The following is a 26680-nucleotide window of genomic DNA, read 5'->3' as shown; positions in this document are numbered from 1 at the left end:
TAATCTTTGACGTGTTTCTTTTATTAAGCATGTTATAAATCGTTACAGTTTGGCTTGACAACATGCGTTTGTCAATTTAGTCGTTTAGTGTTGCCGTGTACATGCTTTTAGGCCCAACAGCGTCACTGTTAGCCGGCTAACAAACGTTTGGCATCAGCCCCTTTCTATGTTATCTAAACATGTCAGTTCTACAGAAAAGAGGGTGATAATAGTAAACGTGGATATAACACTATGAATATATACACACATCACATCTAAACAAACCCAAATGGCAATTTGAGACATGTTTAGATGAAGACGTGTTGGCAGCAAAATGAACTCATCTGGTTTTCTGTCATAATACTCTTACGTCATTCTAGACAGGTTGTTTAGTTTGATAAGACCTGATGATCGATCAGAAACCAAATAATTCATCTCTAATTTTGGACCGTAAAGTCTGACAAATTAATAAATCGTCTGATTGTTGCATTGATATTTATTTATTACAACTAATTGATATGCCCATAAGACTGTGCAAGAACATCTATAAATGAACATGTCATCCTGTCTAGTGACATTTATATTAGTGGGTTTCTGATATTACTTCAGTATTGGTTTTAATGGAAGGCCAGAGAGAGATTTTTAATGGATGATGTCAGTTATTCAGAGCGCAGGGGCGACTAATGGATTGTAATTGAAGCCAAAATCATGTTTTTGTTTTAACATGTGGCATAATGCAGATCTTTCCCTTTTTTTCTCATCTTCATCTTCTTGTATCTTTAGATACAAACCCTTTCAATAAATTGGAATATTATTGAAAAGCCCATTACAGTTACCGTACTCCATCATCAAGTGAAACACATCATGTAGATTAGTCAAACACCTGTATTTTTTTCTTAATCATGATGATTTTCTGCTTCAAACTAATGAAATTGACATTTAAAATTAGAATATTAGATTACGCCAATAAAAGAAGCTATTTTCAAAAACAGAAATGAAAAGCATTAGTTTATTACCTAACTAACTTTTGTTTTCAAAAGATACTTTTAATCTCTGACAACTGAGACACATTGAGAATTATTTTATTCAAATTTATTGAGTATGACTGTAAATTAAAGAAAGGCATGTACTAAACAAGCGCTGGTGAGGTTTTCATGATCAAATCATTTTGAGTTATGAGTTTTGAGCATCTAAACAAATATTTAAATGAAAATGAATACATTTTATTTTATTATGCTCCTTGAAATATGTAACATGTTTATTATTACTTTTATAACAATGTAAAATGTGTCTTTATTTTTATTTTAATCCTGATATCCAAACATACCACTAAGTAATGCCTTATAAGGACTGAATTTATATGGCGCTTTTCTAGTGATTCTGATAAGTGAAAACGCTTTACATTCACCAGATTGCAACTTGCGGTAAAGTGCTATGCCCGGGGGCACATCGGCATGCCATGGGGGTAAGCTGGAAATTGAACCAAAAACCTTCCAATTACAAAACAGCTACTCTACCCACAGAACCACAGTCGGTTGACTAATGAAGAGTAAAGATTTTCTGTGAAACTTACTGGCAGCTGTATTTCAAAGCCGCTAGACTATTCTGTTTGTAATCAGTGGGGAGGCCTTTCTTTTAGCCAGCTGACCAGCAGTATGCAGGAAGAGGTGGAAGATGTCGTGAAAAGACCCATCAACTGCATGACCATTATTATGATAAAGTGTGGCGGTTTTGGAGTCATTTGTTTTTAAAACCTTTCTGTACCTTCTGCTAAAGTTATACTTTGACCACGAGGGCTGTTGCCAAAAACTAAAACGCATCCTGTGCTTAAACTCCTTAAATTCTACTGCAGCAACTACCTTTGAAATAATAGTCATGAAGGATATATTTTATGACAAAGACCTGACCAGTTTGAAGAATAGTTTTTATGAGAACATTCTTAAAGAACCTAATTTCTCTTCAAATCTCCTAAAGACTTGAAACTTAAAAGGTCTGTTAAACTTATAAAAAGAACTGAAAAATTATTATTCAGACATGGACATTCAGACAGCTCAAGAAGTCAAAGCACCCCCCAGAACTTTAGAACTGCTTTACATTATCCGCTTTGTTTCTGTGAACTTCCAGGGGGAAGAAGGCCTTGAGTAAGAAGAAATTGAAACGGCGACAAAAAGTCAAGTCAAAAGTCAAATCAAGAACAAAGGTAAGAGATGCCAAGATGTTCTATTTTGCTTTTTTTAATACTACACTTGATTTAAAAAATATTTTTTTTCTATTTTATGTCTCCTTTCTGGGGTTTTATTTGCTCAAAGCTTCACTGTTTTTCTTATTTGTTGTTGTTAAGCCTCCCAGGAAGTTGGAGACGACATAATCTATAGATGTCACACAATGTTTCTTGATAAATCTTATGACAAATCCTCTCTGCTGAAGTGTCTGAACTGATGCTGTGATTAAAGACGAGGACAGGTTTTCTGCAGATCTGTCTTTTTTTTTGTCAGGATAATTATTTTTTATTGGTTTTAAGTTCAGTCAGGTGCAGTTTACCCCCTTCAAACATGAAGTTGGGGAGGTTGAATGTGGAGCACTCGGGGAGTGGCTCTGACTTGTGCATGATGGGCTGTTGCCAAGCGACCTAATGTGTTCCACATCTCCACAGCAACAGTTTCCTGCCTCCATCTCCTTCATCCGAAGGAGGATCCAGGTCTGGATAAAAGGATGCCGTTGTGTTGTTTTGTGTTTTGATCCCAAATTATTTCAAACTCATAAGGAGATGAATTATACTGAAGGTTATATTTATTCTTTTCCACTGTTTCTTTAAGAGAGTAGGTCTCCAAGGAGATGTGGAAAATATGTCCTGATGCTCCATTCTACAAAAAAGAATCTGTCTAAAATGGGATAATGTTTCAAGTTTTCTTCAAGTAAAAATACTCCTTTTAGATGATTTCTTAAAATTAAGTGACAACCTCTACAGGCAGAGAAGTGAGGCTGGATATCAGGGAGGCATAAGAACTGTGGGTTGTTGTTACATGGACACTGGGCAGTCATGTCGTATTTGTACTTGTCACGCTCACTCTTGCTCTGTCATGCCTCCGACACTGGAGTAGTCAGACAGTAGAGTGGTTTGAATTTTCTTCAGCTCCTCTTCTGCTGCTGCATTGAAACATGAAAGTAGGGCAAAGAACAAAACGGAAAAAAAGCAAAACACGCACGCTTGTCATTATGTAACATCTTGTTTGTAGGCAGATGTGTGATTTGTTTTCGTTAAAATCATATCACAATTGTGTTTAATTGCAATAGTAATATGTTTGCTATGATATGCTAAGCAATTTCCTCATCATGCATTTGTTGCTTGAAGTCATTATCACCAGAAAACTTCTAGTTTTCTTAAGTATCTTGGAAATGTAATGATAGAAATGTTTTACATCCCTTTTCTGGTGGCTTCCTTCTTGTATATATTTCCCGAAAGTACTTTTATGCTAAGTGATCATTGATATTGAGCTTTGAAAATGTTTGTTTACATTCTGAATTAGAGCTTTTTTTCTATAACTTATTAGTAGGAATGTACTGATGAGAATTTCTTTCTTAGATGCAGATCGGAGTAATTATGATACTAAGGAATTAAAATGAATGCCATGGACGTACCTGGTGGATCTAGATTTTTTTTTTTCCCCGTCTGGAATTTCAGCAGGACCGCTACAAAATACTACTGCATCATGGCATTAAATAATTTAGTGTGCTACTAAATATTAGCATAACTTTATTATTTGTGTCTCTACACATGGTTGCAGTTTATAAAATCATGCTACTCTCCAGCTGATTATGTTTTCATGCAGAGCAGTTTGCTAAAATGCCATGCTAGCGTTGGCATGTTTACTTTGTTTTTCTGTGTCTCATTGATAATTGACATATATGCAACATAAATCAATTTGGTAAATGTGGTACCAAGTCATGGTATATGGACAAAACATACAAAAAAGGTTCTCCTGCATCGTAAGCTTTGCACTTTTGATTTGAACATTGTACAATTTAAATGACTGGTGTTTCAGCTGCTATCTGTTCTGCTTTAGTACTTTTAGACAGCACAGGTCAGAGCAGGTGACATCACACAGACAGACAAGGAACTGCTGAAGGCAGTAGACTTTCTCTGTTGAGAGTAAGACGCTCTTAGAAGCGTAATTGTTGCCATCTTATAAAAAGGTCTTGATCTAGACCAGGTTTGAGAATTATCACAACACTATGGGGGATATGATTGTTGGGGCCTGCCCATAGCAATGCATAGGGATGTAATCCCTATGCATTGCATGGCAGGCACCTATTGTTCTACACCTCAAAATAACTGCCGCTTCCTACTACCGTTAATGCGGCTCGTACCGCTGCATGTCCCCTCACAATATATATATCAAAACGTGAGGCTCAATCCCGTGAGGGGAGCTATTACTTTTGTTGGCATTTCGAGTAACTGTGGCGACATAATTAACAAAAAACGAGCCAAATTTAACTCAAAACAAAAGTCTAACTGACACAAAACAGTGTCAGTTAGACTCAAAATAGACATAGAATTTAGTCTGCCTCTCTGAACTGCTCTTTAGAACTACAATGACTGAAGGTTAGAACTACAACATGGCGGACACTGAGTGCCTACAAAAGAGGTCTGAGCTGAATGTCAGAACTACAACATGGTGGAACTGTTAGTTACTACAGAGGAGGACTGAGCTGGCCTTTAGAACTGCTTGTGTTTTGGGCTTTTTATAACTGCTTTTACCCAACCATTGTTACACATGGGATTAGTGTGGCAATTTAAAATGAAGCTTACTGAAAATTTCAAAATAAAAGCCTTGAATATTTTTACATCAGATAATTGCTCTTTTTGGCTTTATGTGACTTTTTTATCCAAAGCACTGTTACACATGGGATTAGTGTGGCAATTTAAAATTAAGCTTAACAAAAATTTCAAAATAAAAGCCTTGACAATTTTTACATCAGATAATTGCTCTTTTGAGCATTATATAACTGATTTAACCCAGCAATTGTTACACATGGGATTAGTTTGGCACTTTGAAATGAAGCTTAACAAAAATTTCAAAATAAAAGCCTTGAGAAATTTTACATTACGTAATTGCTCTTGAGCATTATATAACTGAGTTAACCCAATGACTATTAGACATGGGATTAGTTTGGACCTTTGAAATTAAGCTTAACAAAAATTTCAAAATAAAAGCCTCAACATGCCCCTGCGGTTAGTGCACCGCCGTAGGCGGTGCAATAATATTATTCTGCATTATCTTTTTCTCTGAGGTTAGGGAACTGCCTTGCACAGCAAGGCAGTTCATTAGCATTAGCATTTTAGCTTTAATAAGCTATTAGCTATTTATTTTACTTTTTAGCCATGTTTAGTATACTGAATGGAGTAAATCAATTACAGAAAATATCCTAGTGATTTCCCACATACTGATGAAAGCAATGACGCTAACATTAGCGTTTCTGCTGATTTTAGCTGATATACTTACTTTCGGAAGAAAGTAAGTGCCATATTTTTAAACTGCTCAGTTTAAAAATACTGTAATTTTTAAACTGAGCAGTAATTTTACATCCATGCAAACTCAAATGTAATATTTAAAACTTGAATACATAAAATCAGTTATTTAACAATATGAGGTGTTGTTTAAAAATAGAAAAGATAGCAATTTCTTTTTATTGCAGAGACATTAGATTCTTAAATTTATGGTATTCTTTAAATGTTGTAATTTTGGTTCATTGTAAACTTTACCTGTAAAAAGTTTGTAGAAATCTTTAACATAAGGTCAATATGTATTTTTAAACTGTGATATGTTGTGTGTGTGCGTTATTGAAAATTTATATTTGTGACAATCATTAGGTAAATGCTAATGAACTGCCTTCCTGCAGTTTATGAGCATTGAACTGTTACTAAACAGTTCAATGCAAGGTTCATTAGCGTTAGCATTTTAGCTTCAATAAGCTATTAGCTATTTATTTTACTTTTTAGCAATGTTTAGTATACTGAATGGAGTAAATCAATTACAGAAAATATCCTAGTGATTTCCCACATACTGATGAAAGCAATGACGCTAACATTAGCGTTTCTGCTGATTTTAGCTGATATACTTACTTTATAATACTGAACGGTGCACGTCCGCCTCACTTAACGTTCTTGCGATTCTCCGCGTGCCACTGATTACGTCGCGGCGTTCTTTAGCGTCGATGCCGATTTGTAGCGTGACGACGCCGGGCCCATGCCCGACGGGCGCGCCTTGGCAGGCCCCGGCTAAATTTCTTCCGAAATTTTCTAGTTTTAAAAGTGGTATGATTGCAATCAATAAAATCTCCTAATGTCTGCAAGAATGGGACGGTGTGGTTGGGATTGTTTTAGTTTTAGTGTTTCAGCTATTTCAGCCTCCACTGTTGCAGTAAATGTAACTGCTTGTGTGCTGAAGTAAACGATTTGCTAATGAGTGTAATATATCTTAAGAGCAGCATCTGTGTTTGTGATTGTCTAACAGCATGCAGTGGTAGCTCTACTGATTAATTTTTAAATACTTTACTGATAACAAAAAAGCGATGATATAAATACTGCAAAGCATCGTGATGACATTTAGAGTCCTTATCTCCGTTTCCTAATCAGGACTCTGCTCTGATACTTGAGATTCTTATGTGGTTTATTTCCACAAAGCCATAATTGGTGTGTTCGTGACATGGATATGATGTCTCTCTAGTCATGTACACAGATATTTTAGATGTGTTGTTGTGATCTTCATCCATCGTTTAACATCATTTGATGCAGACTCAAACATTACAGTAAATTTCTTTTCTCACTTGTGGCTCTTAATATTTAAAGAGATTCAGCTTTCAGCCAGTTAGATATAGAGCAGATCCTTGGAAAGAAGAAACAATCTTCTTTTCCGCGCTGTAGGCAGAACGGTCTTTCCTTGAAATGGTTCAACAAGCTTAGAAGTGATATTGCACATTCTGAAAATGACGTTGGTTTTTTTTTTTGAGTGAAGCTGTAACACTACTTGAGAAGCACAGGCTTGAGTTTAAAGGTTAAAAAACTGACATGGTTTATGTTAACATCATAAGGTATTATTGAATTGCTTTTTATTAGGATTTTCTCAATGAATTGTATTGTAATAGTGATGTAAAGATACATTGAGCACAAGAGGAGAGACAATACACAATGTTGAATTAAAAAGAACAAGATAAGATTTTGACAATATTTCGGAGGAAACCAAGAAGGACTTAGGCTTTCACAAACACAGCGAAGGTTTTACAAGTGCGATATCAATCTAGTTGTAGTTGTCATTTCAGCATTAGCATGTACAGTATAGCATTTGCAAAGGAGTGCAACCGTGCTATCAGAAAAGATATGGCCACGCCTCAAGTATGTTGTTAGTGGCTGAGATATTAAGCATGTTGCACATTGTATAATGGCAAAGGCAGAAAATGCAAGTTAATCATAATTGATATTAGGGCTTTATGCTATCAGCAAGCCATTCAACATGTGGCGGTGTCACTGAATGCTGCAATAATGATATGATTATTGCAAGCAAGTAAAAGTGCTTCGTGTTTCTGCAGAAACCCTTTACTCTCTAGCATTTTGATGCTGCATTAAACAATAAGCATCACCAATCACATCGCTACCATAAAATGCCTGAATGCGTCATACTTAAATAACCATCTGATATTGTGATTGCAGTGATGACGCACCTATGAAGAATTTGCAGTATGCAGTCATATGGAATAAATTACAATATGCGTTCTGATGAGGCTTGTTTATCAGATTAAAAATACTTTTTGAAAATAACCTTTAATCAGGTACTAAACATACTTTTCATTAAGCCCATATTTCTGTTTTTAAAATGTTTTTTTATTGGCATAGTGCAATATTTAATCTCAGTGGTCATGTTTTTATTAGCTTTAAACAGAAAATCATCCTAATTAACAGGCATAACTGCTTGGACTTGTATTCCAATTTCTTAAATAACTGCATTGATAATAACTGTATTAATCCCTCTATGATATTGGAGTCCAGTTTTTACTAGGGCTGCAGCTAACAATTGTTTTAGCAATTAATTATTCTATCAATTATTTTGACGATTTATTGATTAATCAGATAAAAAATTGGCACTTTCTACAGATTTTTCATTTCACAGCTTCAGCCTTTTCATACAATAATTAGAAATACATTTAAATATCCAAATAAACAAAGGATTCAATTCCTTCTTTTAAAAGAAAATAAACATTTTATTGCCTAAAATGTAATAACATTAGTGAACGCTTGATCATTTGTAGTAAAGAATATATATCTTTGTATGGTTTTGCTTTGTAATTTCTCTGATTATGTTATTCCTTCAGCAAATTGCATGTTTTTAAGTGTGTTTACACCTGTTTACGATTAATCGATTACTAAATTAGTTGACGATTATTACAATAATCGATTCATAGATAGTTTTGACCTGTCCATCTGTGTTGCTTTTCATCAACAAGACAGCACAAATTAAGAACTTCTTCCTTTCTTACTTCAAAACAAGTCTTAAAAATAGAAACAGGACACCTGGGCCCCTTGATATTAGCATGAACCGATACAGCGACTACAGAGCTCTTTGATTCGATTTCACGTGTTTTACTCATGAAATAGCCCGTTATATAATTTGATTTCAGCTTACCATGTTGGCTTGCACCCCCTCTGTTTTCAATTTTCTATTAGTTTAAAATGCTTCCTCGACAAAGTGTGCCTTTGGATGTCTGGCAGTGGCTTTGTAAAACTTTTAAGTGCACAGCAGTGTGGAGAACACAGAAACCCTCTGAGCAGCTTGCTGGAGTCATGCGTTGTACTTTAGCATAGTGAGAAGAAACCCATGAGTGTGCCGTTTGGATTTGCATATTGCATAATGGGATTTTCATTTTCTTGTGTGCTTTCAGATAGAATGGATGGCTATTCGTTGGCATATTTAAACAATTAATCGTTCTCACTAATGAGTGCTGCTCCTGTGAACTTTATAAAACTCACAGATCTGCTTGGAGCTTCTGCGTCTAACCCTATGAAACACTCCTTTTGCAGGTAGAAAATAATTAAAGAATTCCGCTTTATTTTCTCTGTTGCACAAGTTTGACATGATTTAGTTTGCTGGCTCTGAATATCTCCACGCTTTAATTCTGCTACATGAGTGCTGTGCAGCCTGAGTCACTAAGGTTACGCTACTAACGTGGCAAAAGACCAGCTGACAGCACTGTTTGGGGAGTGTGGAGCCAGCATTCTCCTCCTCGCAGGTTTTAGTTGATAATAAATGACCCTTTCCCCTTCAATAGATGACCTCACCTCCTGCGACCATGATGCCAGAAGCACAGCAGTGCGAGAGATCCTGGGTGGATCGATGCAGTTCTTTAGAGCTCGCAGCAGGAATGTGGTTAAAATACTTCTCTTGGTGGGACTGGGAAAGCAGTCAGCAATTAGTTAAATTGTTTATCGAGTTTCCCAGTCAGCTGCAGTTTGTCTGATAATAATGATTATAGAAAACCTTTAATCTGAATAGTTATTTTAATCCAATTTTTCCCAGGTGGGCTGCCCTCCTCATTTATATTGAGAGTAAAATCAATTAAAAAAAACAAAACAAAAAACTCCTCGTATTGTAAAAGCTCAGTAATGGAGGAGAGTTGTTACGTTGAGCTGCTTGATGTCCATTTCAGAAGATATTTGCTGAAACATCAACTCTTGTCATCTATATGAAATAAATATGCTATAAATTTTAAATATATTAGGTGTTTTTTTGGGAAATAAGTAATATTCAAAGCAATTCATCCCTGCGTTGGCATTTGGGTCAACTCTTCTTTGCAGATTTGTTTTCATTAGGTGACACTGTATGGGTTTTGAAGCAAGAGCGACCCGTTTAATCCGTTTACAGTCCTGACTTTGACTAGACCACTAAAGAAACCTGTTGGATTTTTGGCAGAAACCAGAATTTCTGATTCAGTCAATTATAACAATTTGTCCAGGTCCTGAACCAGCAAAGAAGTTCAACATTGTCACACTAATACCACCATGTTTTTTTTTTTCTCTTCCCCATCTGCTTCTTTTTACTTTCCAGATGCAATTTTGTTGCTTGACTCACACCTTTTAAAAATTCCACACCAAAGTTTTGGATCATTTTGATGTTTTGTGCCAAATGTGAAGGATCACTTTCTATTCTTTTTTGGTGTGCAGGAGTTTTAACCTCTCAAGGTCCGGATGCCATTTTTGCCCCATGTCCTTCTTATTGTTAAATCATCACCTCTGACCTTGACTGAGACAGTTGAGGCCTGCAGTGCTTCCAGTAGTGCAACCATCTGGACTAATGGCGTCCAGGAGTAATTTTAGTAGGAAGGACCCGTAGGAAGCATGATCTCTTCAGTCTTTTCTTATTTTGTGTATAGTGGCTCTCACTATTTGTTGAAAACACAAAGCCTTAGAAAGGTTGGATGTTTTTCAAGACTGGTAGATCTCAAGGACTATATTTTTCATGAGTTATTTAAATTTCTTTTTTAAGATCCAATCATGATTTTAAGCTCTTTTGACATACTTCATGTTACCAGACAGGTTCTATTTTTTATTTCTTTATTCAATGAGGCAATAATCAGCACTGAATATTGCTAATAATACATGAAATATTTTTCTGAGTACTGTGTCTATAAATTCAGTTTTTAGGCAACGCCTAGATATTGTGTAGCCTTCAATAATGGAGTGTAAAATAGCAGAAGGTAGCTTTCGAATTGTTTGCATTAGTTGCTCTAGACAAGCTAACAGATTTTTTTTTTTTTCAGCCTTAAAGCTAACTTAATAAATCAGTTAAACTTGGTGATCTATACCACCATTTCTTGGAAAAAAAACTGTGTCCAGTCTAAATTTTACAGCACCTTATCATTTCTTCTGTAGCTGATTTCCAAATCTTTTATTTTTCTTATTATAGGAAAATAAGTGACAGTATTGGCTAAATGTTTATTTCTGAAACACTATTCACTAGTAGTAAGAAGGTACTGCTGACGATACTCGCGTTAACAGGCAAAATGATCTAAATTGTTTAATTTTGTTAAACTATGGAACTATATTCCCTTCTGTCCCTTTAGCCTTTTCTAAGATGACACTGCTGTTGCCAAACAAAAAGACTGCGGCCACACGCTGCGGTGACTCACACCCAATCTGTTGCTCAATGAACAATATATGTCACAATGCCAAATTCTGTACAGCCTATCATATCGTACTGTTTGCAAAAGAGTATAAAAAATTAGCTTTTCACTTTGATTTCATTAGACCTGTGTGATCCTTTCCGATAGTAAGAGATCTATGTTCCGGGCCTTCAGCAAACTATTGGCACCCTGGGCAAATATTTACACAAACCCTTAAATTAACCTTTTATTGACCTTTTTTTTTTTAAAGCTCGCCCTCATTACTGTTTGCGGTGGCAAGACAAACATAGGTCCTCACTCAACTTTGATACAGTTAGTTGTTTAACTTTAATTGGCAGAGTTGATTGGTTGTTAGATATTTATATGGCAAATTTGCTAATATTTTCCCATCTTTAAAAAGTTACACTTGTTATGATAGACTCTTACCAAATGAATAAATTTATTCCAGCTATAACCTGGATTTTTCTCAAATGTGCAGGTTTGTGAGGTTTTACTGCTAGCTAATTAAAAAAAAATTACTACTATTTACTAGATGTGCAAATTTTTGAGTAGAGTGCCACATTACTGATAGATTACTAATAATGTAGCCAACTCATTCTACATTACAGATAGGTGTCTGGCCCTATAACATTAAATACTTCACCCACAGACCACTTGAGAATATTTCTGGTTGCTTACAACATGGTGGTTAGGTTTGCTAGAAATAAAAATTCTGCTATCTAAAGGAATCCTGGCTTAACATGCAGAGTATCTGGTAACTTCTGTTCAGCTGATGCTGACAGAGCTTGCACATTATGTTCATATAGATTGTCCTGTCTGTTCTGAGTAGACAATTACAAAGTGATGTAACTTCGTCAAATTATTTAGTTTGTGTAAATAATTTGAAGTCTCTTTGGTCGACGTACGTTTTAGACATACAGATGTTTTGTAGTCAGAGATCATATATGAAGTTTACCTTAGATGTAGGATTTCTTACATGTCTATTTTCGAGATGTAAGTTGAAAAATATGTTAACAATTTATTTGACGGGATGTGCATAAGACTGAAACGACACTGTCATAAACATGACATAACATCTGCTATGAACCTGAAGGAGTCTTTATGAGTATCTGACTGTTATCATGAAGTGTCATTTGGTAAATAACGACTCTTTTAATGCAAAGTTGCTCTAAAAGTTGCATTGAAAGTCCATTAAAAGTGCCAAATTTGCATTAAAGCGACATTATTTTGTAAATGCTACAAAGTTGACACTTTTAATGGACTTTCAATGCAACTTTTAGAGCAACTTTGCATTAAAAGTGTCATTATTTACTGAATGACACTTCATGATAATGGTCATAGACATTCATTAAGACTCCTTCATGTTTTTGATAGTGTCATGTCAGACTTATGCACACCTCATCAAATAAAGTGTTACCAATATGTTTGGTTTGGAGGAGGAATTCCTCACTTCTTTCAGCAATGAAACAAGAATAAAAGTTGGGATTTCTATTTAATTGTCATTGTGGAAATGTTTTTTTTTTTGTTTCCTTTCAGTGTTTATGTACTTGTGAATGCACTAATTGAGAACATAGTGACCAAGTAAAGTATTTATAGATCTTTGTTGTTTGTTTTTTATTTCCACAGGCCGAGAGTCTAGATGGAGCTCTTTTCGTGCCAGACATCAAACTACACAGTAACCCCTCTGCGTTTAATGTCTACTGCAATGTGCGACACTGTGTTCTGGACTGGCAGCAGAAGGAGGCCTCCCTAGCTCTGGCCTCCAGAACCTCGGTGCAGAGCGGCGACTCGGACAGCGAGGAGGAGGAAGAGTACCGTGAGCCGGCGGTAAAGCTGCCAAAGGTATGAACCAAGAAGGAGTTTTTTTGTTTTTTTGTAGCGGTGTCATTGCTTTGTGTCTTGGCAGAGACATTTGTAGTTTTGATGAGCTTTTGATGGCTCTAATTGTGCAAATTCAACTTTTTTTTTTTTGACCTGTAAACTTTGTAATTTTGTTGATATTACCAGGAATACCTTTAAGCACTGATCAAAGAAGAATTGTTTTTGCTACAACTTTTCCCCTTGGTTTAGAACAGAGTCAACCTGTGGACTTTTGACATGTTGCTATGGCAGTGGTGTAATTAACGTATGACCCTTGTGCCTGGGTAATTACCTAGCCACTGCCATTTACTGTAACAAGATGGAATATTTTCTTATGTGAGACAACATGGCTAGAGGTGATCATGTTTTTGTTTTCATGCGGTTATCAGAACTCAGGAATAAAGCAGCTGTTTGGAGACTAAGGGTCTGTAATGTTTGTTTACAGCTATTGCAGGGACAATAAGGTGGTAAACTTAGCCTCTCAAGCAAACTGTCTGCACACAATTATCTGCCAATTATTCACTGGTGGGAAAAAATAGGTTTAGTGCTTGACAGGTGTTGTGCACTGACAACAGAGAAAATAAGTAAAAAGATGTTTTCCATTTGTGGAAATTGGGTTAGAAATATAACTTAATGTTTTAATCTTTGAAAACAATATACTGTATATATATATACAGTACAGACCAAAAGTTTGGACACACTTTCTTCTAATTGAATTCAATGAGAAGGTGTGTCCAAACTTTTGGTCTGTACTGGATATATATATTTTAATATATATTTTTTATTTGTTTTGACATTTTCCACATGTCACTCACATTATCCCCAGTCCCTGATGGTTTGTAAGTGCTGTTAATAAAGGAACAATCAGTCTTATTTATGCTTATTGTGGCTTGAGTTGTAGTTACCAGAAATCTAGCATGTGTAAATTACAGTCTACTGATTCTTAACATGTCACTTTGTTGTGCTATTTTTGCATACATGCAGTTTGAGCTTAAATATGGGTGCAGGCTTGGACTCACAAATGCAGAACTGGACTAACATTTTGTTAATACAGTCACTCCTGAATGTGCCCCTGAAAAGTAAATGCTAATTATCTCCCGTTGTGCGGTACCGATTAAAAAGTTTTTGTATGTTCCTTTTTCGGAAGTCATCTTTCATTCACTCTTTTTCGCTTGAACAAGATTGCATCTTGAGTGAATTACTGCATCAGAGATGGAAACCCAATAATCCCTTTCTTTTGTGACTCACTTCACCTCTTTCTGTTTGCACTGCACACTGAAGATGCTAACAGATCATCGTCTGCAAAGAGCAAAGATGAGACCAGTCAACAAGGTCCAAAAAACACTCGTTGACTGGAAAACTAATGCCACCCAAACCCTCCTCAGCTCAGACGTTCCACCCCAGCATGGAGGCCACTCTGCCTCTCCTGAATCTGACCCACTGTATCATTAAAACTGTTACTGAAGCAGTGTTTACCATGTAAATATTCCACAGCAATGTAGATTATTTTACTATGGATTATGATAAAGAGATGTAAGTCTTCATGCTTACATAATCTCTGAGCCAAACTCTTTGATGATACAATGCTTTTTAGGATTTAGTTTTAATTCCATCGTGTTGTAACTGTTGATGCCAAGATATATGTTGCAAATATGTGTTGGCAATGCTAACAACCTGAATGTGTTGAGAAAACAATTCTTGAAATAGGTTTTTAAAATTAATTCAGAAGTTATCATTGAATCTGTCCATTTTGTCTTTTTTTTATTGGACCTTTATGCAATAAAGCTTATTTTTTAGTTAGAGAAGAAGAGGTCTTCAATGGTATTGCAGCATTATTTGGTTGTCTAACAAGCCTGGTTAAAAAAGATGGGAAAGGACATCTGTTTCTGGGCCAAACTCTTCCACATATGTAAACATCCAATTTCAGCTGACATTCTACCCAATGTACTAATTTGATATTTAACCCTCTATGGTACACATAATGATGCAAGTTGGAAAAAAAATGTTTGGAATGTTTTTTTTGTTTTTTTTTACATAAAATAAACCAAGTAAACATAATAAAGACAAATTTTAAAAAAATATTATTTTTTCATTTATTTTTTGTTGACTTGGCAACACTGTACCATAGCGGAAATTAATGAAAACAAGAGAGTTTGGCTTATTATTGTAAAAAACCTTTATTTAAATCTAAATAGTCTCCAGTAGCAATACTAGTAAACAATGAAACTCATTTGAAAGCTAAAAACAATTTAATTTATTGGCATATTTCATTGATATAATGGTTTTTATTTGATTTGAGTGTCTTGATGTCTTTGCCTTACTGCTTGTGGAAGCTGATGAAGCAGTTACTCTCAGCTTCCAGTGAAGAGGTGGATCTAGAAAACAAACAAATACCCTTAGTATGTCATGAACATGCCAGTCTAATGCAACACACAAGAAATAATTGCACGTTCATCCTCATTGTTGGCTCATAGTCGTCATCATCCTCACTGTCTCATTGTAAAGTTGCAAGCTGCTCATTTTCTTCAACACTAAATCCTAATGCATCATCACTACCATAAAAAAGGAACTGCTAGAATGGTTTTCTTCCTAAGAAACTATAAAACATTGTTGCATTAGTGATGTAAACGGAAGAAAGAGTATCAAATATAGTCATATGCAATATGGAAAGGACTCACAAGATTATTGCAGACTAGAAGATCAATATGCTGGGCTAGCAATACAATGCAACCTTAATGGTACAGTGTTGCCATATGGCAACATCAACATTTTAACAGTTTATTATTATTAAATTATCAAATACAGCACAATGAATCACAGAATAGTGAGCTTATCTCATTTATTGTTGAGTATGTATTTTTTTTGTTGGTCAAAAAATGTCATAAAAAGACTTTTTTTCATGATTTCTGAGGAGTCAAATGGTGAGCCCCCCTCCCTGTGAAGAGGTCTGTAGAAAAGGGTGTCAAATTTCCCTCCATAAAGTTATGTGACAAATTTAAACACTGCTGTTGCTTTTCTTAGGGTCTCATCTCTCTTTCAGTGCTGTACATTGTAAAATTGGAGGTACTGTATGTGTGTGGAAGGGCTTCAAGTGATTTGTTGCCAAATAGCAACATTGTACCATAGAGGGTTAAGCTAACCCAATTAACTATGCATACTATAGGAGATTGAGCAGAGCAGGATTCCAATCCTTTGTTAATCTACCTTTTGCATTAAAATATGCAGGAAGAAAAACATTTTGTGTTAGCAAAATGTCCAATATCTTTCCTCACTGACCCTTTACACAAACCTGCTTTCTTCCTCATCTGCAGATCATCGGCATCGGCCTGTGTGGGGTTTTTGAGCTGATTAAAGAGACTCGGTTCTCTCACCCGTTACTGTGCCTGCGCAGCCTTCAGGCTTTGTTGGACATGCTGCAGGGACAACAGCCAGAGGGTTTTCAGACAGAGCCTCCTGATGTGTTAGGTAAACTTATACTTGCACTTGCCTTTCTATAATGGTAATTACTTATTATTCTATTCTATTTTCCAAATATCTAAGTCCTCCACTATTTTTTTATTTTGCTTTGTTTTTAGAGTCTCTTTTCCAGCTGCTGTTGGAGACCACGGTCCGGAGCACAGGGCCCAACGACCCAACTGGACAGGACATCACCGCTCTGTCTTGTGCATGCCTTTTCAGCCTTGTGGTGGCTTGGGGAGATACAGGCAAAATCCTGCAGGCTGTTTCTGCCATTCTCACAAATAATGGTAGCCATGCCTGTCAGACTATACAGGTAATTAACCACTAAGCTTACTTTAACAGGTTCAAATTAGCAGGTAGTCTGACAGATCAGCCTTATCCTCAAAATTATACAACATCCATTTTAAATCTTTTGGATCATTTTGCCAATCTCCCATTGAGTGATTCCAATAGTGATTATCTACCTGCAGGAGGTATCTCAGAGCTATTTTGTTCTAATTAGAGGTCATTACCTGTCATATTTCATAAGAAGACACCTAGTCCCAAATGGGAAGGAAAAACATGAATAAAAATTGGGTGTAGCATAAAGTTTTCTTTTTTTTCTCCAGTCCATTCTGGGTTACAAAACATAACTTTAGCTGCCTTCGTCCATTTCCTCTGTGCACAGATGCTCAGGGCCATGTCTGGACAGCTCAAATTGAGTTTTGTAAAATGTCAAGCTGCTCTGATTCTCCTTTTTAATCATGTTACTCTGCTTGAATTCCTCTGTCGGTTAGCTAATCTTCTTTTTGCGTCTGCCTTTCAGCTTCTGCATCCTCTTTCTCTTGTTTTGTTTCGGCCTAAAAGGAAAAAAAAAACCCGCTTCAGTTGTATGTAGAAAGAACTCTATACTTGATCAAGAATTCACCGGACCTCTCTAGACTCACAAATTTTATCCCTTTCTATGCTAATAAATGCGCGTATATTTTATGTATTACCTGAATTGTGAATCATCACAATGTCGGAGTGGTACAAAGTGTGCTGCTTGGTTGTGCATGGGTAAACATCTGTGAGATCAGTGGCATTTGTAGTCACTTTCATGTTAATGGTGTCAGTTTGTGTGTTGTGTGAAAATGCATTTAGACAGAAATGTAAACATACAGTTTACGAAACATTAGAACAATTTGCCTCAGATCTGCTGCAAATGTAAATATCAGGAAGTTCCACCTTTTTCTAATCAGAGGTTTACTTCCCTGTCTTGTTCAATCAAACCAGGTCCCCACCATATTGAATGCACTACAGCGAAGTGTCCAGGCTGTCCTGGTGGGGAAAATACAAATCCAGGACTGGTTTGGAAATGGCATCAAACGTGCTGCACTGATGAACAAATGGGTCCTAAAGGAAGTATCCATCGATGAAGACGAGCGCTGTCTTCTACAAACTGATGGTTCTTTCTTGTATTTGCTCTGCAAGGATGGACTCTACAAAGCTGGATCTGGATATAGTGGTACCGTCAGGGTATGTGACTCTTCAAGTTTTGCTTTTGACTAGTTGTTGGAAACATAAGACAAGAGGTTAGAGAAGCCCACAGCATGTAACTTCAGCAACTTCGAAAAAATTACATTCAGCAAAGCATTAGTGGAGGTTGTCAACTTACCGAAGCTCAATTCCGCACAGGGACACGTCTACAACTCCACTTCTCGAATCAGGAATCGAAAGGAGAAAAGGTCATGGCTTGGCTTTGCTCAGGTAACTAGTACAGCCTCTGTTTTGCATAAGAAATATTCAAAAAAACATTTAATATGATCAATTTTGCTGTGAAGTATCAAATATCAAGTTGTTCAGGTCTTTCAAGTCATGGCTTAAAATGTTTTTTGTTTTTACATTTTCTATTCATGTTTTTTAAAGAAATCTCTATGGCGAAATCTCTTTTACTGTTTAAAAGCTTATTATCTAAGTAGCTTTTCTCTACTTAAAGCAAGAAAATCCATTGAGATATTTTCCTATTTTTATAGGAAAATATTTAGCTTATTTTCTCTTAAGCTAACATTAGCATAATAGGTAATGCTGCAAAGCACTTTCTATTAGCATATTGGCTAGTGGTCGCTAAAGTCAGCTAACATAATGATTTTAGCATGTTAGCTGGCGGTTGCTTTTTTCTTTCCAATGCTAGTGCCACTTTTAGCACTTGAACTATTGTTGGCTAATTTCAGGCTAACCTGCAAGCTATTGATTATTTTTTGAGGAATTCATTATGATTTCAAAATTGTAAACTTATTTTTTCGTTGTATTACCTACTTTAGGGATAACGCTTCTTTTTTTACGGCTGCCACTTGAAGTTCAGCAATTCTTTCTGTTTCAGTTTAGCTTTTTTAGGAGAGCAGTCCACCCATTCAATTTGTGGCATTCAGACATTACCTGTAGAGTTAATGCAATTTTTTTATTTTTTATTTTTTCTCTAGTTTGACAATAATGTCACATTTTGAGGGAACCAGTGCCCCCTGCTGTTGAATACAATAAATATTTGTTATTTAATAATAACAAATATCAAGCAATCTGTTTTTAAGAAGATCTTAAATACTTAAAATGATACTTAAAATCCTAATTTCATGTTTTGTGACAGTCCTGTTAAGAAGAGTCGGCTGTAATTTCAGATGAGTAATAGTGTCTGTGTTGTGTCCTCAGGGGTACTTGTTGTATCGGGACACAAGTAACCACAGTATGTCGGCTATCAAGATCAACCCTGAGACCCTGGAACATGAGGGGGTGGTCACCATGCCAGGTACAAAGGAAACACATTTACATGCTTTCATCAATGTGCTGTTAAATTAGGCCAACATTAACTTAAACAAGACTATATTCACATTGTCTCTTGCTGTAGGTCAACATTCGGATGGACAAAACATCATATTCACAGACGGAGAGTACATTAACCAAATAGCAGCCTGCAAAGATGTAAGTTTTTATAGGTTTTTGTTCTTCTTACATTGTATTTACTATAACAGCAAAATATTTCAAGCTTTCCACATCTTTCAGAAGAAGGCTTAAAGCTACATTTATAAGAGTCCCTAACTTTTTATTACTAATCCTGGAAAGAAAACTCAAGCAGCACACCAAATGGAGAAAGCTGATAACTTGCTTTAAAAAGTAAAGTCAATCAGTTTTCCTTATTCTCGGATGTTTAAAAGAGTCAAATAGTCCCTGGGAATATCTCTAAACGTCTAACTTTTGTCTTCATTATTATCCAGGGAAGGTGTTGGAGAGTTCTTTAAGACAGCTGACTGGCAGTGCGCAGCAGCTAGTGAGGGAGGGGCAGCACTGAATTAGTCGACTCTCCATAAAACAAGAGAAAACTCTGTTTGTTCTGGCACTTTCTCTGGTGCCTCATTAAAAAAGATTTAAACATTATGATGGAAGATTTTAGCAGTTTCAAATTTGAAATAATAAAAAAAAAGAAAACAAAATCTTGTTATACTTTGATACCACTACCAACCCATGGCTACCCTTTACTAGAATGCACCAGTTAAACTTAAGGTGATTATAAAAATTGAATCACATTCAGACTATATTTCAACTAAGAATATTCTTGGATAATAAATGAATGTAAATGGACTTCAAATAGTATTTTTCTTAGTCAAACTGAGGTTAGTTGCCTCTCTTTATTCTCTATGTATATCACATGTTTCTCTCCCTGAAATCCTCAGTTGATCATCAGCTGTGCCACAGAGAGGCCTCTCATTGTATCCCTTCATCTAGATGTGTGTGGGCGTGGCAGCTGCGGCCCCACATGTGTGTACTCTCCAGAGAGCTTAACCTCTCTAGCGAAAGCACTTTGTAATGGGAGTGGGGGCAGGGTAATACGTGAAATCCATACACCCACTGTAAGAAGAAGCCTTTTTCCCAGCTAATTGTATGGATGGAGTACTGTTTGGAGGGGAGGAGTTTGTCTGCATTCGTCACTGCAAAAGCTGCACAGACCACTTACAGTTAATTGATTGGATGAATGTCCAATACATGACTGTGATCACTGCTATGCTGAGTTATAGTTTCTGTTCACTTGAAGTCGATTCTTGTTTTCTGCTCTGTAAATAGTTGCTTTTGTCTACATTTCTTTACTGCCTCACTTGCGTCTCTGGCAGATATATCATTTTACAGCCACAGAGCTGAGTCAAGTAGGATTTAAGTCGAGATGCTTTGATCTCTTAGAAATAATTTTAATAAAAAAAAAAAAAAAGACTGTGCATATATTTGTAATATAAACCACAAGTTCATTATGTTGACCCAGATTTTCTGCAGCTAATGGAACTTATTGGTTGTTTAAATGGTTGCAGCTGGGTAAACAACATTCAGTGACAGTGTTTATGTTTAATATGCCTTAAATGTCAAACTGTAACAGTTTTGTGCTGTGAAGTCAAACAACGTTTCCCCCTGTGACGCCCTCACTCCTGCAGGACGGTTTTGTTGTGCGGATCTACACCATGAGTACAGACCCGGCTCTGCAGCAGGAGCTGCAGCTGAAGCTGGCGAGGAAATGCCTGCACGCCTGTGGCATCTCTCTCTTCGACCTTGAAAAGGATCTACACATCATCAGTAAGTGATACAAAATGAGTCTGTGGGTGCTGAGTGTCATATGGGGCTTTACAGCTGCAACAAGTACTTAGTTGTTGTAGGGGTGTGTGATAGGCTGGAAAATTTTTATTTATTTTTTTAATTCATGCTATCCTGCAGGATGTTTTTTTTCAGTCATCTGTTTTTCTCTTAGGCACTGGCTTTGATGAAGAGGCAGCATTGCTTGGAGCTGGCAGGGAGTTTGCTCTGATGAAAACTGCCTCTGGAAAGGTGAGCAGTCGGGTGTCTGAACATTTAAGAGTAATGAAAGTTAGCGCAGCGTCAACAGCTAAGCTTTTATCTTGATAAGGGTAGGCCAAACTCTCTGCCTCTAAAAGTTTATGTAAGTAATTTCAGTTCACTTTTCCCCCACTTTACAGATACTATTAATAATCATCTAAATAACATATACTTGGCACATAGAAGCTGTATTAACCGAGATAGGAATTCATTTTTTCAGAGGCTCTTTTTCTGATTAAGCCTAGTAGCATGTTTTTAGAAAGATTGAAGACCCTACGGGTGAAACTGCATCATGTGTACGATAACTCATTTTCTTTGGAGCACATTCAGTGAGTACTAAGTTGAAGTAAATCATTTACATATTTTGAAAGTGTCTCATCTTGATGAGAGCGCTTACTATGTAGGTGGTTTAAACCAGTGTTTCCAAACCCTGGTCCTCAAGGCACACAGTCCTACATGTTTTAGAGGTTTCCCTGCTTTAATGTGCCTGATTTCAACTGATTGCAGTTCAACCAATGCCTGTTAATCTGTCATCAATTGAAATCAGCTGGACTGAAGCAAGGAAATACCTAAAACATGCAGGGCAGTGTGCCTTGAGAACCAGGGTTGGGAAACACTGGTTTAGGGTGTGTTGGAGGGTGTGGTTGGTTGTACGTTGAGTCTAGGTGTGGTGCAGTGTGCCTGTTTTGCAGATAGCAGCTCATGTTAGTGACATTGTGCACATTTTATGTGCCTGATTTCAAAGCATTTTATCCGCAGTTGCCCCTCCCCCACACCATCTTTGTTATGTCTATATTAATGTCTTTAATAATCTATAATGTCTATAATAATAATGACTATTATTTATAATAGTCAATGCCTAGCTGCACATTCAGAGGTTTAAACTGAATTAATTCACATTAATTTTTCAATACATAAACAGTCTGAACTAAATTAATTAGATGGCATCTCACTCATAATTTTTAATGAAATAAAAAAAGATTATTTTTTAACAATAGATTAAAAAAATAATCTATTATGATGCAACACATTAGTTAGCATCTGGATTACTGTCATCTAGCAAAACAACATGACCTTTGGTTTGTTATTTGGTTTATTCTCTCCTGTTCACTCTACTAACATAAAGCAAAGGGAATAATATTAATTTATTATAATAATAATTTAGAATTAATTATAAATAATACATTTTTAGTAATAATTTGTCAAAATTATTATTGTGAATATGTATTCACATATTTTTCTATTTTCTATTTTAGAGTATAACTCTACTTCCTATGATTGATAAATAATACTGACTTTTTATTAGAAATTTTATCGTTTTAAGCATATGATCTTTAATATTGGCCACTTTTAAAGAACTGAAGCATTGTTGTTCTTCATAAATGATATCAGCCATGCTATTACTTTGCCAATACTTACCTCAGCGATGAATAAAGAGCAAAGTGAGGAATACGACTAAGCTGCAGCTTTATTCCTTTTCTTGTCTTTGTTGTTCTTGCAAATTTACATCTGGTCTCGCTCCCTGCATGCAGCAGGCTCTAGTGAGTTGCCAACCAAAACAAAAAAAGCTGATTTCAGACTATCAAGCCTGTAACAGTTTATTTCTTGATTTTCTTTTGTTGTTGTTGAGGTTGAAACTCTACCATAGTGTGTGCGAAAATTCTCTTTCTAATATAGTTAAAACTTAATGTTAACTATATTCAACAAGCATAGTCAGCAGTTCTGCAACAATCTTGCAACATGTTCTTTTCTCAGATCTACTACACAGGAAAGTACCAGAGCCTCGGTATTAAGCAGGGTGGCCCATCAGCCGGTAAATGGGTGGAGCTGCCCATCACAAAGTCTCCGAAGATCATTCAGTTCTCAGTCGGCCATGATGGCTCCCACGCCCTTCTAGTGGCTGAAGACGGGAGCGTTTTCTTCACTGGCTCTGCCAGCAAGGGAGAGGACGGGGAATCCAGTAGGATATATTCCCAACTACATTTAAACATTCGTAAAGTAACATTGGGTGTTGATTTAAGCAGACGTCTTATTTCCCTTTGCAGCTAAAAGCCGCAGGCAGCCCAAGCCGTACAAACCCAAGAAGATGATAAAACTGGAGACAAAGACAGCTGTGTGTACTGCTTGCAATAACGGCAGCAGCAGCATCGTCACAAAGGATGGAGAGCTTTATATGTTTGGCAAGGATGCCATTTACAGTGACAGCACCTGTAAGTTGACAGGAGTATTTCAGCTTTTCTTTTGAGAACAAGTTTGACACTCGCTTGAACAGGATTTCTTTTGTTTTTGTTTTGTCATAATCACTTCATGTCTCTCCACAGGCCAAGTGACAGATCTTAAAGGCCATTTTGTAACTCAGGTTGCCATGGGAAAGGCTCATACGTGTGTGCTCACTAAGAATGGAGAAGTGTGGACATTTGGGGTTAATAACAAGGGCCAGTGTGGCAGAGACACTGGAGCCATGAGCCAGGCAGGGAAAGGTGAGCAGATGGACGGCAGACTAAACCAATAGCCATTACAATACACACCTGCTATTCTAATAGACTTACGTTAGCACTGCGATGTCATCAGACTAATTTATCGTTCTGCTGGTGCTCGTGTTTATTGTAGCATTTGGCGTTGAGAGCATGGCCACGGCCATGGATGAGGACTTGGAGGACGAGCTGGAGGACAAGGAAGAGAAGAGCATGATGTGTCAGCCGGGCATGCACAAGTGGAAGCTGGACCAGTGCATGGTTTGCACTGTGTGTGGAGACTGCACCGGGTACGGTGCCAGTTGTGTCAGCAGTGGGCGGCCAGACAGAGTACCAGGAGGGTAAGCTGGCGATGGAATAAGAACGTGTTTACATGCAGTACGTTTAAAGTTATTAATTATAATGTAATAAATGATCTTTATCTGTTTATGTTTGTCTTTGGGCTAGTATCTGTGGTTGTGGGTCTGGAGAGTCTGGCTGCTCAGCGTGTGGTTGTTGTAAGGCCTGCGCCAGGGAGCTGGACGGTCAGGAAGCCCGGCAGCGGGGGATCTTTGATGCTGTGAAGGAGATGATTCCACTGGATCTGCTGCTAGGTATTTCACCACTTGTGTCTTATCACTTTATGCCTCATTTTAATTAAGCATGCAAACAGACAAAATATAAGCACGGATGTTTCCAAGTGCCTACCATTTAGAGGTCGAATGCATTCTAGTCAAAAAAATAAATAAATAAAAAAATTTAATTGTCGCCAAATTATCCTGATATTCATGCCATATCATCACATACGACTCAAACGTTTTGCTACAGCTCTACAAAAGTGAAGTTAAACTTTTTTTTCCCTTTTTTCAAGAAATCTGAATGTAATACAAAAAATATAAATTAATATATTAAAAAGTCCTCTCTTCAGTTGTTTTATATAATACAACTTAATTTATGTGCTTGTAGAAGTCTGTTTTTGGGAGGATAGAGTTTATCTTGATGTTTTGCAAAAGAAAACTCACAAATGGAAAAACTCACCTGGATTTGCTATATTTATAAAAAGTGACTTTAATTTACTTAAGTAATTAGCCTCGAAATATCTTTAAATAAACTTTTCTTCTCGTTCTTGCATTTTCACACTTATTTTTTACTTTTTTTTTTTTTACTTTGTGCATAAATGGTTTGCAGCGGACTCATCACTCGTCTTGTTTGTGTCTCACATAAATCCAGGCTCATATTCATGTTACAATCTTGAGCACAATTGTTTATTGTTGTAATAGCATCTCTAAAATTGATTAGGAAAAAGAAAATTACTGTCTAAATTAGAGCAATGTACAAAAGCTTTGACTCATCGCTTGTATAATGAATTTTTAGAATTTGTTTAGAGCTGTCTTAGCTGTGTTTTTCAGGCCTGTCATTTCTTTTGTTAAATTTGTAAAAAAAATAAATAAATAAAACAAAGTGTGACATCAAGACATTCCTAAAGTAAAACAGACAATAAGAGAACTTGCTTTCAGTCTAGCCTTTGTTATTCTTTCTTACATTTTCCTAAGGATACCAGTTTCAGATGCTGATCATTTATTGTAGATACAGTGTGTTTTAAGGCCCCTTTCTGTTTATTTTGTCTGCTACTTGTCCACTATTTCCATTGTGTGCAGACTCTGAACCCGACAAGGGGGAAGCATTGAGCAAAGAACCAAGCAGAAATGAAAGGAAAAGAAAGATTTTGAGACTTTGGCTGAAATGTACTTTAAAAGTTTTCTGCTTTAAAACAAAATTTAAATAAATGACCAAGCCTTTTGCTAGTGCTGTACATACGTGTGTGAGTGGTGTGTTTGAGCTCTTCATGAACACTTGCCTTCACACACAGTACCTGGCAAAAGCATCCCCGGCCCTTGAACTTATTAACTTTTTATCACATTGCAGTGACAAACTTTGCTGTATTTTGTTGGACTTTTACGTTGTGAGTCAACAAGTAATGCACAATTGGGAAGAGGAATAAAAAAGATAAATAATTTTCTAGATTGGGAAAGTATTGCATGTGTAATCAGTTTGAGGCTGCAAGACATACAGCCAGAGTCAGATGTGCTGTGCTGGTACAAACTTAACTCAAAAGACTTAGAGCTGTAATTGCAGTAAAAGCTAGTTCTACATAGTATTGGCTCAAGAGGGTTGATGACAGATCTAAGTTATATTTTTTAGTTTCTTTTTAAGTAGAAAATCAACTCTTCCACTTCACAATCATGTACTAGTTTGTGTTTGATTGAGTCATTAACTCCCAAAGACATACTGTTTAGTTTGTCATCGTAATGTGAAAAAGTTCAAGATACATGAACTGTTGTTTAAGGCCATTAGTACACAACACAATATGCTACCAATATTACATTCTTCTTTGCAGTTGTCTGAATGCTGTATTCCATAAACTTGTCAGTGTTCACTCTGTTAAAATGCTTGTGTTGCACAGTCACTTGCTTTCTCCATCAAGTCCCTCCTTCGCTCATTGATGTTTGTCTTGTTCTGCTCTGCTCTGCTCTGCCTCATCCTCCCACCTCCGGCTTCATCCCGTTTGGGGCGCCCTTTACCCCGGGGCCTTTTATGTTTTCAGCTGTGCCTGTCCCTCCCCCTCCAGGAGTTAACATCGAGGAGCACCTTCAGATCCGCCAGGAGGAGAAGCGTCAGAGAATCAACCGCCGGCATAGGTTGGAGGAGGGAAGAGGTATGGGCCAAAAGATGGAGAAGAATGCGGTTTGGAAATAACGTTTTAATGCTTCAAAGTGTTGGTGGGGATATTCAGGATACCTGGCTGCTGGGATGGATTATAAAAATGTGGATTGACTGACAGTAGGTCTATCCTTTATAGTTTTGGATTGTTTACAGATGTGAGGCAAGAGCTTGGGTTTTGTGTGCCTTGGTGACTTCCCTCTTCCTTG

The 26680-nt window shown here is 36.7% G+C and overlaps 1 protein-coding gene across 14 annotated transcripts in view; it reads left to right on the top strand.

Moving 5' to 3' along the window:
* Positions 1–26680, top strand: part of mycbp2 (MYC binding protein 2) — a 72449-nt gene that overhangs the window by 1193 nt on the left and 44576 nt on the right. For 11 of the 14 annotated variants that reach the window (XM_032567864.1, XM_032567873.1, XM_032567872.1 and 8 more), the window contains exons 2-17: positions 2104–2179; positions 12778–12993; positions 16323–16476; positions 16587–16783; positions 17725–17967; positions 18127–18198; positions 19135–19231; positions 19331–19404; positions 20901–21039; positions 21212–21288; positions 23053–23257; positions 23343–23507; positions 23619–23777; positions 23908–24112; positions 24219–24364; positions 26356–26466. In XM_032567864.1, coding sequence (XP_032423755.1) covers positions 2104–2179; positions 12778–12993; positions 16323–16476; positions 16587–16783; positions 17725–17967; positions 18127–18198; positions 19135–19231; positions 19331–19404; positions 20901–21039; positions 21212–21288; positions 23053–23257; positions 23343–23507; positions 23619–23777; positions 23908–24112; positions 24219–24364; positions 26356–26466 — 2336 coding nt within the window. The remainder of the gene's footprint in view (positions 1–2103; positions 2180–12777; positions 12994–16322; positions 16477–16586; positions 16784–17724; positions 17968–18126; positions 18199–19134; positions 19232–19330; positions 19405–20900; positions 21040–21211; positions 21289–23052; positions 23258–23342; positions 23508–23618; positions 23778–23907; positions 24113–24218; positions 24365–26355; positions 26467–26680) is intronic. The other 3 variants (XM_032567866.1, XM_032567875.1, XM_032567862.1) reach the window with 1 other exon arrangement.

Source organism: Xiphophorus hellerii, chromosome 7 (assembly GCF_003331165.1).
Source record: "Xiphophorus hellerii strain 12219 chromosome 7, Xiphophorus_hellerii-4.1, whole genome shotgun sequence".
In the NCBI taxonomy this organism is placed as follows: Eukaryota; Metazoa; Chordata; class Actinopteri; order Cyprinodontiformes; family Poeciliidae; genus Xiphophorus; species Xiphophorus hellerii.
Note: the sequence above shows the minus strand (reverse complement) of the source record. Positions and strands in the feature narration are given on the sequence as shown.